Genomic DNA, 16,180 nt, shown 5'->3' with positions numbered 1-16,180 from the left:
GATGAGGGACATTGAGTTTGCATCTAACCATGTCTTGATGAGGGACATTTATTTTGCATCTAACCACGTCTTGATGAGGGACATTGAGTTTGCATCTCGCCACGTCTTGATGAGGGACATTGAGTTTGCATCTAACCACGTCTTGATGATGGACATTGGGTTTGCATATAACCACGTCTTGATGAGGGACATTGAGTTTGCATCTAACCACGTCTTGATGAGGGACATTGAGTTTGCATCTAATCATGTCTTGATGAGGGACATTGAGTTTGCATCTAACCACATCTTGATGAGGGACATTGAGTTTGCATCTAACCACGTCTTCATGAGGGACATTGGGTTTGCATCTAACCACGTCTTGATGATGGACATTGGGTTTGCATATAACCACGTCTTGATGAGGGACATTGAGTTTGCATCTAACCACGTCTTGATGAGGGACATTGGGTTTGCATCTAACCACGTCTTGATGAGGTTCATTGAGTTTGCATCTAACCACGTCTTGATGAGGGACATTGAGTTTGCATCTAACCACGTCTTGATGAGGGACATTGAGTTTGCATCTAACCACGTCTTGATGAGGGACATTGAGTTTGCATCTAACCATGTCTTCTGGTCACTCAGTTTAACAGTAAAATATTTTATGTTTATTTCCACTTGTAAAATTTGGGAAATAGTTGGACCAATTTATTGACATCCCAAGTTGGAATTGAAATCGTAACATTTGATTAACATAGGGACCGGGTTTGTAGTATTGTGCGGTATGTTTTTTATAACTATGATTTTGTTGTTTGTCTTTCTAATGATTTTTTACTGTTATTCTCAAGTACATGCATTGACGTACTGGATGACTGTTTAACTGGGTAACAGAGGTAATGATGACATGTTTGCAAAATGAAACAGGAGTGCACAATATAATGTTATGTCGGTAGGGTAGAGCAATATCTAGAGTCAGGTAGATCTGAATAGGTAACATACTTCGTCTGTCGCGATAGGGAATCTACCTGTGATAAGTTCCATGTGTAGTCCGATTTGTCGGGTAAGAGTATACCTGTGAACATACCAGGATGTTCGGGTGTTAGATTGTGTAGGGATTAAGAATAAACCCCTGTGTGTCACACCTGGTAATCAAACCTTTGTCCCTTATAGCAATGCACACCTGTAGACACTTAGACAGGCCCTTTAGTACACGCAGTAATTAAATTCCCTTCCCTGACAATGACTTTGGAAGAAAACAGACAGGAAACCAGGCCAGGACACCGCCGATGATGGCTGCCACCGGTTGCATCACGAACTTGCATCACGAACTTGCATAGCAACTAAGAAGGAGGTTCGGTGGAAGGCGCTGATTGGGTGGAGCGCCAAGGCTGACGTCGTAACCCAGGTTATATAAGGGCGCGCCGAACGACATTTTCTCTCTTGCTCTTGCTCTAGGCTCTTGCACAGCTCTAACCCTTGTGCTCTTTGGGTCTGGATGTGCTTGAAGCTCTTGCGCTTATTCTTGGTCTTGAGAGGTCCTATTGGTCGTTGGTTCACCATCTGCGTGGTGCTTGGAGCGGTGCTCGGTGCTTTCGGTGCTGTGAAGGGGCGGGACCTCGTGTGCGCACGGAGAGGGCGTTGGCTCGGGCCTGCGTGGTGCTTTGGAGCTTGGGGCGAGGGACCTCATGGTGTGCAGCGGAGCTTGGAGCCAAGTGGGGACGACAGACCACAGACAGATAAGGACGCACCACAGAACATTACACGACGATTCCTTTCCTTTAATTCATTTTCCTGTGTCTCGTTTCTGAAGTGAGGTGTCTGGGATCCCAATTTAGGCCCATTATTTGATTACCGTCGCGTTCCTTGTTATCGGGTGCCGTGAATAAATCTCTATTTTTGTACCTTCTAATCTTGCTTGTTCGAGTTCATTAATTCCCTGCAGCTGCCGTCGGTCGGCTGAAGTTGAGCGCTTTTACCACAGCTTCCAATTCCCTTCTTCCTCCCGCGTTTGATAGCTGAATCCGTGTTTGGTCGTCGCCTCAAGTAAATCCGTTCTGGTCCATCCGTGGTCCCTGGTGTTAACCGGAAGGGTCCGCGCGACAATATTTTCCACAGCCCCGTTCCAGTGAGTAAAGGATTTACTCCCAGGGAAATGGGTTAATAAGTTAAAACAAATGGAGAGTCATTTTATTCTTCTTCTTCTTTTCGGGCACAATTATTCTCACGTTCTTGTGGGGTTGCCCATGGGAGGTTTTCGGCAAAAGTTTTGTCGTCCTTCTTGTCCAGGCGTGATGCTCGACTAAGCACTGTAGTTCTCTCTTTCTCCCTTTCTGATGTATCATACTGTTACAGACACGACTTTGATGTTATGGTGGGCCGAGCGGAATGGCCGCCGTGTCCGCACAAGTTACCCGATTATACCCGACGTTGACCAAATCGCGCTGTGCTAAATCAATTGAGGAAAGGACACAACGGCTGGGTTAAAATGACACGACACCAAGGGTTCAGTTCTCAAGACCTCCGGAGGAGGTTATAATATTGCGGAAGGTTTGATTACAGGAATGAGAGGGACAGCATAGAAAGATAGGCACTTAGACACACTTATCTTATTCCCGACAGACCACAGATAAACAGGACAAATCTGACTCACACGGGGATTGATGGCAAGGAAAGCGGGCAGTCGATGGCTCAAGGTGCACCTTGGCTCAGGGACAGAATCGACCCGGTCCGGTCCAGTAGATGCGGGGAGGTCGCTCAGCGCTCGGAGGTCGCGACTTGTCTCTTCTTCAAGCTCGGGGCGCATCTGACGTCACGTCCGGCAAGTCGCTGCGTATATCCGGCGGGGAGTGACACGCCCTCGGCTTGTTAGCTCCGCCCCAGATGGAATCGGCCCGTTGCGTCTTACTGGCTGCGGGGGGTTACCGGGCTCCGCCCCTGACGAGGAGCTGACAGCCAGCCCCTTCGTGGTAACCCCGTGGGCGCACATGGCAATGGCGGCTAACCAAGCCGGTGTGAGGACGCACACTCCCCGCGCCGTCGCCGCGCCGCCCCCCTCTGCTGTTGTAGTTGTTGTTTCTTCATGGGGAAGAGATGCGGGGAGGTATGGGGAGGTCCTAAACTCACTACTGGTGCCATACAATCACATTCTGGTGCAACGAAGAGTCAGAATTAATGGAAACGAGTCCTTAACTGACATAGACTAAGAATAACTAGCAAGATGTCCGAAAGTTGTCTACGTGAGATGCGGTGAACCTGGGCACGACATTTAATGGGGGAAATAGGGGAAGGTCGGTTCTACAGAGTGTTGTTTACAGACAATGGGACTAGGGAATGGGGGATTGGGGATAGTTGGGGAGTATTGGGGAAATAGGGGAATATTTACAAGCGGATATGGAGGCCAAATTCCATATTCGCAACAATACTGTCGCGTAACCGTGATTAACACCACCGTTACGGATGACCGATTGCGAGACTTTAACTCCCGAGGCGAACACTCAATGGCGGACTCACGTTCAACACCAACGCGCGAAATGGCGGGACGCAGCGAAGGCTCCGCAGCCTTATCTATTAAAATGAAACACCCAGGAAACTGCGTTCAAATATGTACAGAAAATAATATAAGGATTTATTATTAAAAGTAAAGCCAGTGAAAAAGCACGCGCCGGTAATCTAATAACTAAATCGGGACGTCCCCACACGACTGATATCAAACACAAAACGAGGGAGATTAATACGAAAATAACAAGTCACGTCGTGTACAGTGTACGCGGATTCGGGCTTATCTGTCTTTGTCGTCTTTGTGGCTGCCGTCCAACACCGCTCCTTTCGGCCCGATCGCACACCTCGCTCCAAGTTCCACGGCCCTCTGCCTCCGCCTCCAAGCGCCACCAGGCCTCGTCGGTCCAACGCAGGGCTGCACGAAGCAACCAAAAACCAAGTGCCAACTGCCAACTGCTGAGTGCCGAGTGCCAACTGCCAACTGCAACGAGCTGTGGTCACGAACTGTAGAAAATGGCACGAACCGTCAACTGCCACGAGCTCTCACTTCTCTCAACTGCCACTCCGGTACCGAACTGGGACGCTCTACTCAACTGTTCAACGAACTGGGACGACTCGAGATCAGATCGCAACTCAACTCAACTGGCGAAAATGGCGTCCGACCGTCGCATATATCTCTCCCCGATGACGTCACATTCGCGCACTCCTCAGCCAATCATATGGTCCCAGCTCGCCGGTCACGCCCTCTACGGCATGCGACTCCTAACATCTCCCCCGTTACGCGACCCTGCGGTCCTGGCATAACACGTGCCGGCCAGGTTTGTAGGCCTTTGGAGGTGTACACGGTGGCGGCCAGCCGTGGCGGTGTTTTTGGCCTGGTTTCCTGTCAATTTAATACGAAGTCCTTGTCAGGGAAAGGGGATTATTTAATGTTGCGCTAAGGACCTAACTAATGTTTATGTGGTTTGCAGTGCCATAAAGGACAAAGGTTTGATTACTAGGTGATACTCACAGGGGCGTTACCTTTAATCCCTCACTATTTAACACTCGAATCTCCAGGTAGATTCACACTCATACATCTTACCCCGACAAACGCCTGAACATCAATAACTTATTACATGTAGAGTCCCTGTCACGACAGCCGAATACCTACCTATTCAGATCTACCTAGCTCTAGATGTTGCATTACCAAATTCATAACACAGCCCCCCCCCTGGAACCGTAGCTCCTGCAAGGTTCACCGCAGGGCTACCATTCCAGCCTTAACACTTACTGTCACACACTTAATTAACCTACGAAATAAATCAGGAAGGGCTGTGGGAAGTGAGTCGGACTACCTACCTACACTTCCTTAACATGCTGAACCCCTTAACCATCATGCAAGTATGTACATCTTCTTCGTTGTTCCTGTGGAGGGAGGAAACAACAACACACAACACTAACTTAACCACAAAACTTAACCATCTTTCCAACACTCAAAACTCTAACCTTTGTACATACCCCGGTCTACAGACCGTGTCCCCCGGTGGATGCCACAAGACTCAACCTTACCTGCGGGGCCATCCCCAATGCATCCCCCCTAAATTTCCACGGGCCCTGTCCAGATGTTACAGGTGAGTGACACGGCTCGGTGGATTTCGCCCACATTCATGCAACACAGACCCCTTAACCACTCATTCTCATTCCATAGGTCATCAAGGCATTGCAAAAATCAACAAAGCACTTATTCCCAATACACCCCCTGCAGGACCATGGCATTGATGTCATTCACGTGTGTGTGCATTCCTCAACTAGGCAGCGGGGAGGTACCGCACAAAAGATGGTGGGGGCGCATCAGGCTGTGGTGCCCGCAGTCCCAAAAACAAGTCAACCGACTTACAAATTCATTGCCCCCCCCCCCCCCTTTACCTCTTGGCCCCATGACAGCCCAACAGCCCCTTTCCGCCGTTACCTCGCCGGTGAGGGTCTCCACACACACCAGGCTCCTTTGCCTCCTGCTTTCGCGCAGCAACACGGGTCACCGGGGGACTTCCTCACCCCGCGGCGCCCAACCAGGCCCTCCACCGACGAGCTCCAATTTCCAGTTACCACCGGCTGCCAGGGGTAATTGCCGCAGAGGGGGGCCCGCAGGCATCGCTCCTCAGAGCTTGCTCTGTACCTGCGGACACACACACCTTCCCCACCCACAAGACCCCAAAACACACTTCCTCCCCCACTGCCATTCAATTCTCCACACAACTCAGCACAATTCAGTACAATTCCATAGATGGTGTAAAAGGTGTTACAAGGCTTGCCATGGCCTGCTACATGTGAAATTCCCCCAGTTCACATTTAAACCATCACATCTTCCCAAAAGCACATTTCCAAAAGCACAATTATCACCCCTCATTATCTCCAATAATCATCACACACTCTCTAGGTTCCACTCTCACGACCACATCAAAACACCTAACCACAACACAAAAACATACGCCACCCACAAGACACTGTGGCTCCCATTCCATCCCCTCACCGGCCATGTCATCACTCGCACTCACCTCCCAACTCCAAATTACATGTCCCCAATTTCCCAAAGCAAATCCTGAAGCCTGGGACAGTACTCCTCAAAGCACTCACCTTAAGTGCAGGTAGTTGCAGGTTGGTCAGGTTCAAGGGTGTCATCCACCACACCTAATTTCCCCCTCACCCTTCCAATCCACTCCGGAGCCTCCCGACCCATGTAGGAGCTCAATCTATCCCCGTGAACTATCTGTGGAAGGGTATGTGGGCCCATCTGAATTTTGAACACCACATCAGTTACTTGCCGAAGCACCACCCCAGGGCCCTTCCAAGGTGAAGTGAGTTTTGGGCACACCCCCTTCCTTCTCCGGGGCCAGTAGAGCCAAACAAGGTCTCCGGGAAGGAAACGAGGTGTGTGAGCCCGAGCGTCATACCGCGTTTTCATCTGCGAAGAAGCCACCCCAATTTGCTTCCTCGCAAACTCATGAGCCTTTTCCATGCTCGCTTTCAAATTGGTTGCGTAGCTCTCCACAGTTGGCTCACCCGGTTCCCCTGGTGACGGTCCCATCAACAAATCTGTGGGGACTCGCATCTCCCTACCGAACATCAACAAGGCGGGGGTGCACCGAGTGGTCGCATGCTGGGCGGTCCGGTATGCCATCAATATAAAGGGAAGGTGCTCGTCCCAATCCTGTTGGTTTTCAGATGTAAAGAGGGCCAATTGTGTCAACAGTGTCCGGTTGAACCTCTCTACCATCCCATCCGATTGAGGCCTAAGGGGAGTCGTCCGGGTCTTATGAATTTGGAGGAGCTCGCACACCGACCGCAGGAGGGCAGATTCAAAGTTCCGGCCCTGGTCAGTGTGCAGCTCCCTTGGGACGCCAAATCGGGAGAAGAATCCCTCAACTAGTACTTGAGCTACCAGCCGGGCTTCCTGGTTGGGCAATGGGTAGGCCTCTGGCCACTTGGTGAAGTAATCCATTGCCACCATAATGTACCGATTCCCTCGGCGGGTGGCTGGCAGGGGCCCCACCACATCTACTGCCACCCGCTCGAGCGGTGCCCCGACATTGTACACCTGGAGCGGGGCCTTGCGCGCACGTGGGGGTCCCTTCTTACCGCGGCAGAGGTCGCAGGATCTCACCCAATTTTGAATGTCTCTGCCCGAATTCACCCAGTAGAACCTCTGTCGTAATTTGGACAAAGTCTTGGCCACGCCCAAATGTCCCATTGTCCTAGTCCCATGCACGTGCCCCATAACCACTTCCTTCAATTTGTTAGGTACAATTATCAACCAGGAAGCTACATCACCCATTGGTGTCACCCACTTTCTGAACAAATAGCCCTCTTTCAACCCCAACATCTGCCACTGTGCCCAATAGGCCTTTACCTGGGCTCCGTGTGGAGCAATCTCCTCCCAAGAGGGTCTTTTGTCCTCCTCTAGCCACTGAAAAAGGGGCCCCAAAACGGGATCCTCCCTTTGACTCTCTTGCCAATTCACATCGCCCAATTCCTGTGGGGGTTGTGGCAAAGTTCGCCTGGTCACTCTCGCTGCATATAGGCATGCATCAATTTGGCCCTGCCCAATTGGATCCTTGGCTTCTTGTCTATCACAAAATTTACACTGTGCATCCCAACAGGGGCGCCGAGAGAGAGCGTCTGCATTGGCATGTGCTTTGCCAGGCCGATGTTGCACAGTGAAATTATACTGCTGCAGCCTCTCAAGCCACCTTGCAATTTGTCCCTCCGGCTCTTTGAACCGAAGGAGCCATTGCAAGGAGGCATGATCCACTCGGATCACAAACTCCCTCCCATAAAGGTAAGGGTGAAAGTGTCCAACTGCAGACAGCAAGGCCAATAGTTCTTTGCGGGTAACGCAATAATTTCGTTCGGGCCTCGAAAGTGCCCGACTGTAATACGCAATAGCCCTCTCGACTCCCTGTTGCATTTGTGACAACACAGCTCCCAATCCCTCCTGGCTCGCATCTGTGTCCAGGATGTAATTGCCATCATCTGTCGGGTATGCCAAAACTGGGGCCTCCACCAGACGTTGTTTTAAGTGACTGAATGCCTCGATGCAGCTCTCTGACCATACAAATTTGGCTCCTTTCTCTGTCAATTTGTGCAAAGGTCTTGCAATTTCCGCGAAATTTGCCACAAATCTTCTGTAGTACGAGCAGAGGCCCAAAAATCCTCGGACCTCCCTTACATTTTTAGGGGCGGGCCACTCTTTTACAGATTTTACCTTTCCTGGGTCAGTGGCCACGCCGCTCTCACTGATCACGTGACCCAGGTAAGTCACTTCCCTCCTGAAAATTTCACACTTGCTCGGATTTAATTTCAACCCGGCACCCCTTAATCTCCCAAATACGTCTGACAAATTTTCGACAGCCTGTTCAAATGTGGGAGCGTGGACCAATACATCATCCAAATAGACGAGGCAAGTCTGCCACGGTAAGCCAATTAAAACACGTTCCATCAGACGCTCAAACGTGGCAGGGGCATTGCACAATCCAAAGGGCATGACGACAAACTGCCAGAGACCCTTTCCTGTGGTGAACGCCGTTTTCTCCCTCGCCTCTTTATCCATTTCCACCTGCCAATAACCGCTCTTTAAATCCAACGTGGAGAACCACGTTGAGCCTGAAACGGCATCGAGGGTGTCATCGATCCTTGGCAGGGGATACGAGTCCTTGAGTGTCACATGATTGAGCTGGCGGTAATCCACACAGAACCGAGTGGTCCCATCTTTCTTCTTCACCAGCACAATGGGTGACACCCAAGGACTCACCGAGGGCTCGATAAATCCGGCTCTTTCCATTTTGCTCACCTGTTCCTCTGCCTCCTCTTTCTTAGCGAAAGGGAGCCGCCTCGGCGGTTGGCGAACAGGCCGAGCCTCGCCAGTACTAATTTTGTGCCTGACGAGACTCGTGCGTCCAACATCCTCGGGGGAGAGAGAAAAAACACCCAAGTTCTTACCAACCAAATTGTGCAACGTCTCTACCTGCTCCGATGTTAGGCCCTCTTCAGAGCGTGTCATCATGTCCCGCACTCCCTCTGACCAATCACATTTCCCCAAATTTTGCCCTCCTTCCGGCTGTACTGGCAAGCATGTGGATCCACCTCCTCCGGTGACCTCTACTACACTACTGCATTTGGCTACGATGGCTCCGCCCCTTATAGTGCGGGGGCTGTCGGACAAGTTGAGCAGCCTGACTGCCAGCATAGGCCCACGGGTGTCTATGAGGGTGCGACCCACCATTAATTCCTCCGTCCCCTGCGAGGACCACGACTCCACTAGCCCCAGCTGGCCAATGGGTTGAGCACCTGCTGCTAACTCTGCCATCACGACTCTCTCGGACCTGGGAGGCACGGTCACAGTGCGCGGCACCTCCAGCCACGTCCCCTGCACCTCCTCGTCATCCCCCAGTCCCATTAACTGCAGCCTCTCGGTGCCCAACCACATATGACCACGCCCAAGGTCTAATTGGCAGTCATGTTCCACCAGGAAACTCAGTCCCAACAGACACTGATCGCACACCCCCGCCACCCACACAACCACGCTGACCTCCAGGCCACCCAACTCCATCCTCACCACTCCGCGTCCCAATATTGGTGCCGTTGCCCCCGTAGCCAGTTGAAGGCTGTGTCCTTCTACCCTATCAATTTTGTCCCAGCCTCCAACACTCTGGTCTAGCACACCCGGATTGATAATGGTGTCACTGGCTCCAGTGTCCACCACAGCCTCACAAAATTCTCCCTCAATTTTGCATCTAACCCTTAGATTACCCGTGCCAATTTGTCCGCAATTCACTACTTCCATCAAAGGAGGGCGCTTCTCCACACACTTGCCAGCCGAGCATGGCCCCGTATGCTCGGCTCGTTCTAGTTTCCCGCACACTCTACCGCTATTGGCCCAGGCGGAGGTGGTGGTCCTCTGTCTGGCACCTGTGGACCTCCTCTGTCTGGCACCTGCGGACCTACTGGGGGCCCCCTCCTTTCTGGACTGCGAAGCCTGTCAGGAGGTGGGGGCCCATATGGTTGCCGACAATTCCTCTGACTGTGCCCTCTTCTCCCACATCTAAAACAAGTCCCCAAGAACGGACCCCTCTGGTAGCCAGGCGGAGCCCCCCTTTCTCCCGGCCCAGCCCGATAAAAATCAGGCCGTCCCGATGACCAACCTGGACCACCCTGTCGTGACTCGCTCCCTGCAAATGGTCCCCCCATCAAATTTGTCAGCTGGCGGCTGATCCCCCTTAACATTCGCCCGATGTCATCCTCTGGCTTTTCCCGATCCCGCACCTCGGTCTGCCGTACCGTCACAGGTGCCCTCTCCGATGCGCGGTTCGACCTTCTCAAAAAGGTCAGTCTCGCCGCGCATTCCGCTGCCCGGTGCACCGTGGGTGGGTCCTGTAACTCCACCAACGTCCGGACCTCAGGATCAGGGAGAGCCGCCATAAATTTTTCTATCGCCAGCTTGTCCCACGCCTGTGCTGGTAGGTCCCTGTATGCTATCCTCACAGACTGGTATATATCCTGGGCCAGCTCCTGCAACGTCTCATTAGGCTTTTGCCTGCGATGCAGCAGCTGTGCCCTGACCAGGTCGCACCTTGCGCCTGTCCCGTACCTGTTATTCAAGGCCTCACAAATGGCCTTGCTGGTCAATATTCCCTCTGGGACTACGTTCAACACGTCGGCGGCTGACCCACGCAGTGTCGCCACCAGATTCCCCATGCGCTCCCGCTCTCCCCAACCATTGAGCTGAGACACGCACTCAAATTGTGTCAGGAAAGCCTCGAGGCTCCCTGATCCGTCAAAATGTACGAGGGGGATTGTTTTTCCAGAGACTCTATTCCCCGATTCCTCTCTGTCCAAATCCAGTCCGGGGCCAAAACACCCCCCCAACTGGGTATTCCGTTTCGGAGCCTCTGGTGTCCAAATGTGGCTCGTGGTGAGGGTCTCCTGGGTCCCCTTAATCTGGTCCTGAAAATGTTTAACCGACCTACTCACCTCTTCCTTCAGGCTCTCTTGAACCCGACCAACCTCCTTCTTGATGGTATTGTCCCAGATCTCCAGTCGCTCCTGCATAAAATCACTCACCCTTTCATTATCCATTAGTGGCCCCCACAGGCCTTTCTCAATTAACCCTTGCTCCTGCTCTTTTATGCGGGTTTCCAACCCCCTCACCTCCTCGGCCAATTTGCCCCCCTGTCGGTTGAGCAGTCCCCATTCCTCACTCTGCTGTAGCATTCTGGCATCCACCCGGCCCCGATAGCCTTCCAGGTCCCCATTTGCTTTATCAATTCGAGCATTTGTGGCACCAATCTGACCCTCCAACTTTTCCCCCATTTGGACAGCCTGCGTCACGCCCTCCTCTATTTTTGACATTAATTCTTCCCGTTTCAATTCAATTTCCACCCCTATGGCTTTTTCCATCTCCCCCATTTGAGTTTCTACTTTACCCTCAAATTTCCCCAGTCTGTCCGTAATTTGGTTTTGCACTCTCCCTTCTATGCCATCAATTCGTTCCCCCAGCTGCTGTGCCATTTCCCCAATTTTTCCTTCCAATTGTTCATTCCTTTCCTTTATTTCATTCCCTTGTTCATTCATTTGTTCATTCATCACCTCCATTTTTCCCTCCAATCCATCGATTTTGCTGTCCATCCCTTCGATTTGTTCTTTCAATCCCTCCTTTAATCCTTCAATTTTATCACTCTGGGCATTCAGTTCCCCTTTTAACCCATCAATTTTATTTCCCATTCCTTCAATGTGTCCCTCCAATCGATCACTCATTCCCTTCATTCCTTCCCTCCATTCCTTCCCCTGTGACTTCATTTGTTCATTCAATTCCCGACTGGCTCGCTCACTCTGTGCGTTCATGTCTCCCCGAATTTCTGCAAGGTTTCGCTCACCCTGAGCATCAATTAATTCCTTTAAAAATTTCATTAAAGCCTGGTCGTCTCTCGGGGCCGTCCCAGCGGCGGGGAAAGTTCCAACGCTATCCTCCTTATCCCCCATTTCCGGCTCACTCCCGACGCTGACGGAGGCCTCGCTGCGTACTTCCATCTCGTCAATTTCCGACATCCGCTTTCCGGAAGATTGTTTCCCGCGCGCGTATTTATTTTAATAATTCCAGTAACACAATTTAAATTTGACGAAGACGCGATATCGCGCTCCGTATGCCCAATTGATTATTAAATTTCTCCGCCTCGCCTATCCAAATTTTGCGTTCGAACGTCGGACGCAATGTACGCCCGACCGTGTCGATGTCTCGCCGCGGACAAAAAAATTTGTCCGACGGATTCGAATCCTACACTCCTGACACCACTTGTCGCGTAACCGTGATTAACACCACCGTTACGGATGACCGATTGCGAGACTTTAACTCCCGAGGCGAACACTCAATGGCGGACTCACGTTCAACACCAACGCGCGAAATGGCGGGACGCAGCGAAGGCTCCGCAGCCTTATCTATTAAAATGAAACACCCAGGAAACTGCGTTCAAATATGTACAGAAAATAATATAAGGATTTATTATTAAAAGTAAAGCCAGTGAAAAAGCACGCGCCGGTAATCTAATAACTAAATCGGGACGTCCCCACACGACTGATATCAAACACAAAACGAGGGAGATTAATACGAAAATAACAAGTCACGTCGTGTACAGTGTACGCGGATTCGGGCTTATCTGTCTTTGTCGTCTTTGTGGCTGCCGTCCAACACCGCTCCTTTCGGCCCGATCGCACACCTCGCTCCAAGTTCCACGGCCCTCTGCCTCCGCCTCCAAGCGCCACCAGGCCTCGTCGGTCCAACGCAGGGCTGCACGAAGCAACCAAAAACCAAGTGCCAACTGCCAACTGCTGAGTGCCGAGTGCCAACTGCCAACTGCAACGAGCTGTGGTCACGAACTGTAGAAAATGGCACGAACCGTCAACTGCCACGAGCTCTCACTTCTCTCAACTGCCACTCCGGTACCGAACTGGGACGCTCTACTCAACTGTTCAACGAACTGGGACGACTCGAGATCAGATCGCAACTCAACTCAACTGGCGAAAATGGCGTCCGACCGTCGCATATATCTCTCCCCGATGACGTCACATTCGCGCACTCCTCAGCCAATCATATGGTCCCAGCTCGCCGGTCACGCCCTCTACGGCATGCGACTCCTAACATCTCCCCCGTTACGCGACCCTGCGGTCCTGGCATAACACGTGCCGGCCAGGTTTGTAGGCCTTTGGAGGTGTACACGGTGGCGGCCAGCCGTGGCGGTGTTTTTGGCCTGGTTTCCTGTCAATTTAATACGAAGTCCTTGTCAGGGAAAGGGGATTATTTAATGTTGCGCTAAGGACCTAACTAATGTTTATGTGGTTTGCAGTGCCATAAAGGACAAAGGTTTGATTACTAGGTGATACTCACAGGGGCGTTACCTTTAATCCCTCACTATTTAACACTCGAATCTCCAGGTAGATTCACACTCATACATCTTACCCCGACAAACGCCTGAACATCAATAACTTATTACATGTAGAGTCCCTGTCACGACAGCCGAATACCTACCTATTCAGATCTACCTAGCTCTAGATGTTGCATTACCAAATTCATAACAATACTCTTCACAGAGCATCAGTGCTGCTGAAGCAGCTTCCTGAGCAAGAGTTATGCTGGATGTTTGCCATTGCCTTCCCAGCAGTAGTTACGGCAGGAATTTGTAATTTGTTCATGATACTGGTGATAGCTCATCTACTCTTCGCGAAGGACACTGTGAGGTCTTTAACATCCACCAATGAATGCTGCCAGATGGGACGCCCAGTTTAATGTCCATCAGAGGGACGACACACACACACACATCGATGATCATTGGGATGACAGTTTATAGCTGAGCAGTGGTTCGAACCCAAGGGGAGACAGTTTAGAGTTGAGTGTGCGTACCTCCACAGTCTGGAGTCCAGAGTCGAGAACATTCTGCCAGCCCATCCATAAATGGAATGCACATAGTTCAAATGCACATTTCATTAAAAAAATTACTTTATCTAAATTTTAGAATAAAACTAGAACGCCACTCTGTAGAGCGCATACTCCCGCCGTGGGTGGCCGCTGCTGAGCCCTATCTTCCAATGGTAAAAAATCCTTCAAAAAATTCCTGGATCCGGAATAATATCCTGAGGTTCACCAAAAACAAATCAATTCTTCCTTATCCCAAGGGCAATCATCCCACCAACTTTCATCCAAATCCGTTCAGAACTTTTCCAGATATCTTGTTCACAAACACACGAACACACATACACACACGGACGGACACGATCGAATGCATTACTCCCTCGTGGGAGTAAGATCGAGATTTTGGGAAAGAATTTATTGTGATTGATTGAATATGTATGAATGAAGAAATGTTCATGGAAGATGACGTGAGGAAGAAGGCAATACAATGATTAGGGTTGATGGGGCATGTGGGGAGACTATAGGTTTGAAGTTCAGTATCTTGATTAAATACTGACCTGGAGATTGAGGAACACCACGCGTGCCCTTGGTAACGTTTAGAACCACGCTGTGAAACAAGATGACCTGGTATTTTTGAACTTGACAGAAAAATGTCCCCGAGTCTTGCTTGGTGATGTTAGAAATCTCAAGAGATGCATTCCCAGCAAGAAAGTTTCCAGGACAAGACAACCTGCCAGAGAACTGCCTGTCCAGGTTATCCACAGGCCAACCAAAGTCCATGAATATCTGAAGGAAATTCAGGAGAAAGAGAGACTTATCAAACAATGTAAAGAATGACAGTTGACTTCGAAGAAAGGATAATCTCATAAACCCTTGAATTGTTTTATATATAATTTAATCTGGTACTCGTAATGTTACATTCTCCTCATCCCAACCTGTTGACAGGGGTGAAAACATAACCTCAATCCAACTTCGGTGACACAGGTAACAAAAACGCATGCTTATATGGTTACCTTTGTTCAAGCTCTTCATAATGAGATGCTGATCCACATGGAATTTTGTGAGTATAATGCATAGACCTGATGTGGAACAAACATGATAAGCTCATCTGGACTTTAGTCTGGTGAGCTTATGCGATCAAGCAGTGTCTGCAGGTAATTCAGTGAGTGAGTGAGCAGGTGAATGAGTCTGTAAACAGTTTAGTCATTATCGCTTGAACCAAACACACAATTTCGATTAAACTTGGCCACACGCTTCATATCTGATGCCAAACGAAGATGTATTGACCACATAAAAATCTGCGCTCATTAAGAGGGTCTACAGGGGAGGGGGTTTGATCCCCTCCAAAATAGGTATTTGCTCTCTTCTCTGAAACTACACACATGAGTTTGATGAAACTGGACTACAACCTTCATCAAAAGTTTGTTCATGGCATTAAATTTTTTTGGGGTTTGGCCCCCAAAATATGTATTTACTTTCTTCTCCATTACATATGTTGTGCGTCATCCACACCGACTAGTCGTTCACTGGTTCTACTTGGTGAACCCATGGGTATTGGCCCTATTTTTATCTGACTTCAACCTCAGTGATTAGGCCTCGTTCCTTTTGATCTGGAGAGTCTTCCATAATAATTACCGATATTTGAGTGATGAGAATCCCAATTGAACTGATGCATCTCATCTTCAGTACGGTCCAATAATTATGGTGTGGTGTGCTGTCGATGGTGACGTTGTTCGGCCATTACTTTTAAGAAGAGAAAAACAAGTTTCCGGTACTATCTGGCTATGTTAAAAGGCGGTTTTGCTTCCTTAATTGGATGTTTTGGTTCCTTTTCTCAATCACAGCTTTAGCACAAATGAGAAAAGTGTGGTTTCAACAGGATGGGGGCACCACCACATTATCCCACGACTGTCCAAAACCAGCTGGATGAAACAATACCTCTGAGGTGATATGATACCGTCGCCGGTAGAATGGCCCCTACGTAGTCAATATCGAACAGCACTGGACTTTTATCTTTGGGAACACTGAAATATGTGGTTTATAGCATGAGATCAAGCAGTGTAGCAGATTTGAAGGAAAACATTCGGAAGGAATGTGCTGACATCCGTCTTTCCTTCTGAAGAAACGTTCAGAGAAACATGTGTGCAATAATTATGTTTGTGCAAGTTGGTGGGAATCAATTTTAATATTTAATAAATAAAATGTAAAAGGTGTATTTTTTTTGTGGGTCGAGTAATTCTGAGACACCCAACTGGAGAGAAATGT

General features: G+C 49.9%; 1 protein-coding gene across 6 annotated transcripts in view; it reads right to left on the bottom strand.

Annotated features, from left to right (window-relative positions):
- The window catches only part of LOC137438673 (myelin protein zero-like protein 3), an 89,949-nt gene that overhangs the window by 51,172 nt on the left and 22,597 nt on the right, over positions 1-16,180 (bottom strand). For 2 of the 6 annotated variants that reach the window (XM_078767495.1, XM_078767498.1), the window contains exon 5: positions 14,473-14,701. The exons of the other annotated variants lie outside the window; for them this stretch is intronic. In XM_078767495.1, coding sequence (XP_078623621.1) covers positions 14,473-14,701 — 229 coding nt within the window. The remainder of the gene's footprint in view (positions 1-14,472; positions 14,702-16,180) is intronic. 6 annotated transcript variants of the gene reach the window in all.

This window comes from Myxine glutinosa, chromosome 13, assembly GCF_964187855.1.
Source record: "Myxine glutinosa chromosome 13, kmMyxGlut1.1, whole genome shotgun sequence".
Taxonomy (NCBI): Eukaryota; Metazoa; Chordata; class Myxini; order Myxiniformes; family Myxinidae; genus Myxine; species Myxine glutinosa.
Note: the sequence above shows the minus strand (reverse complement) of the source record. Positions and strands in the feature narration are given on the sequence as shown.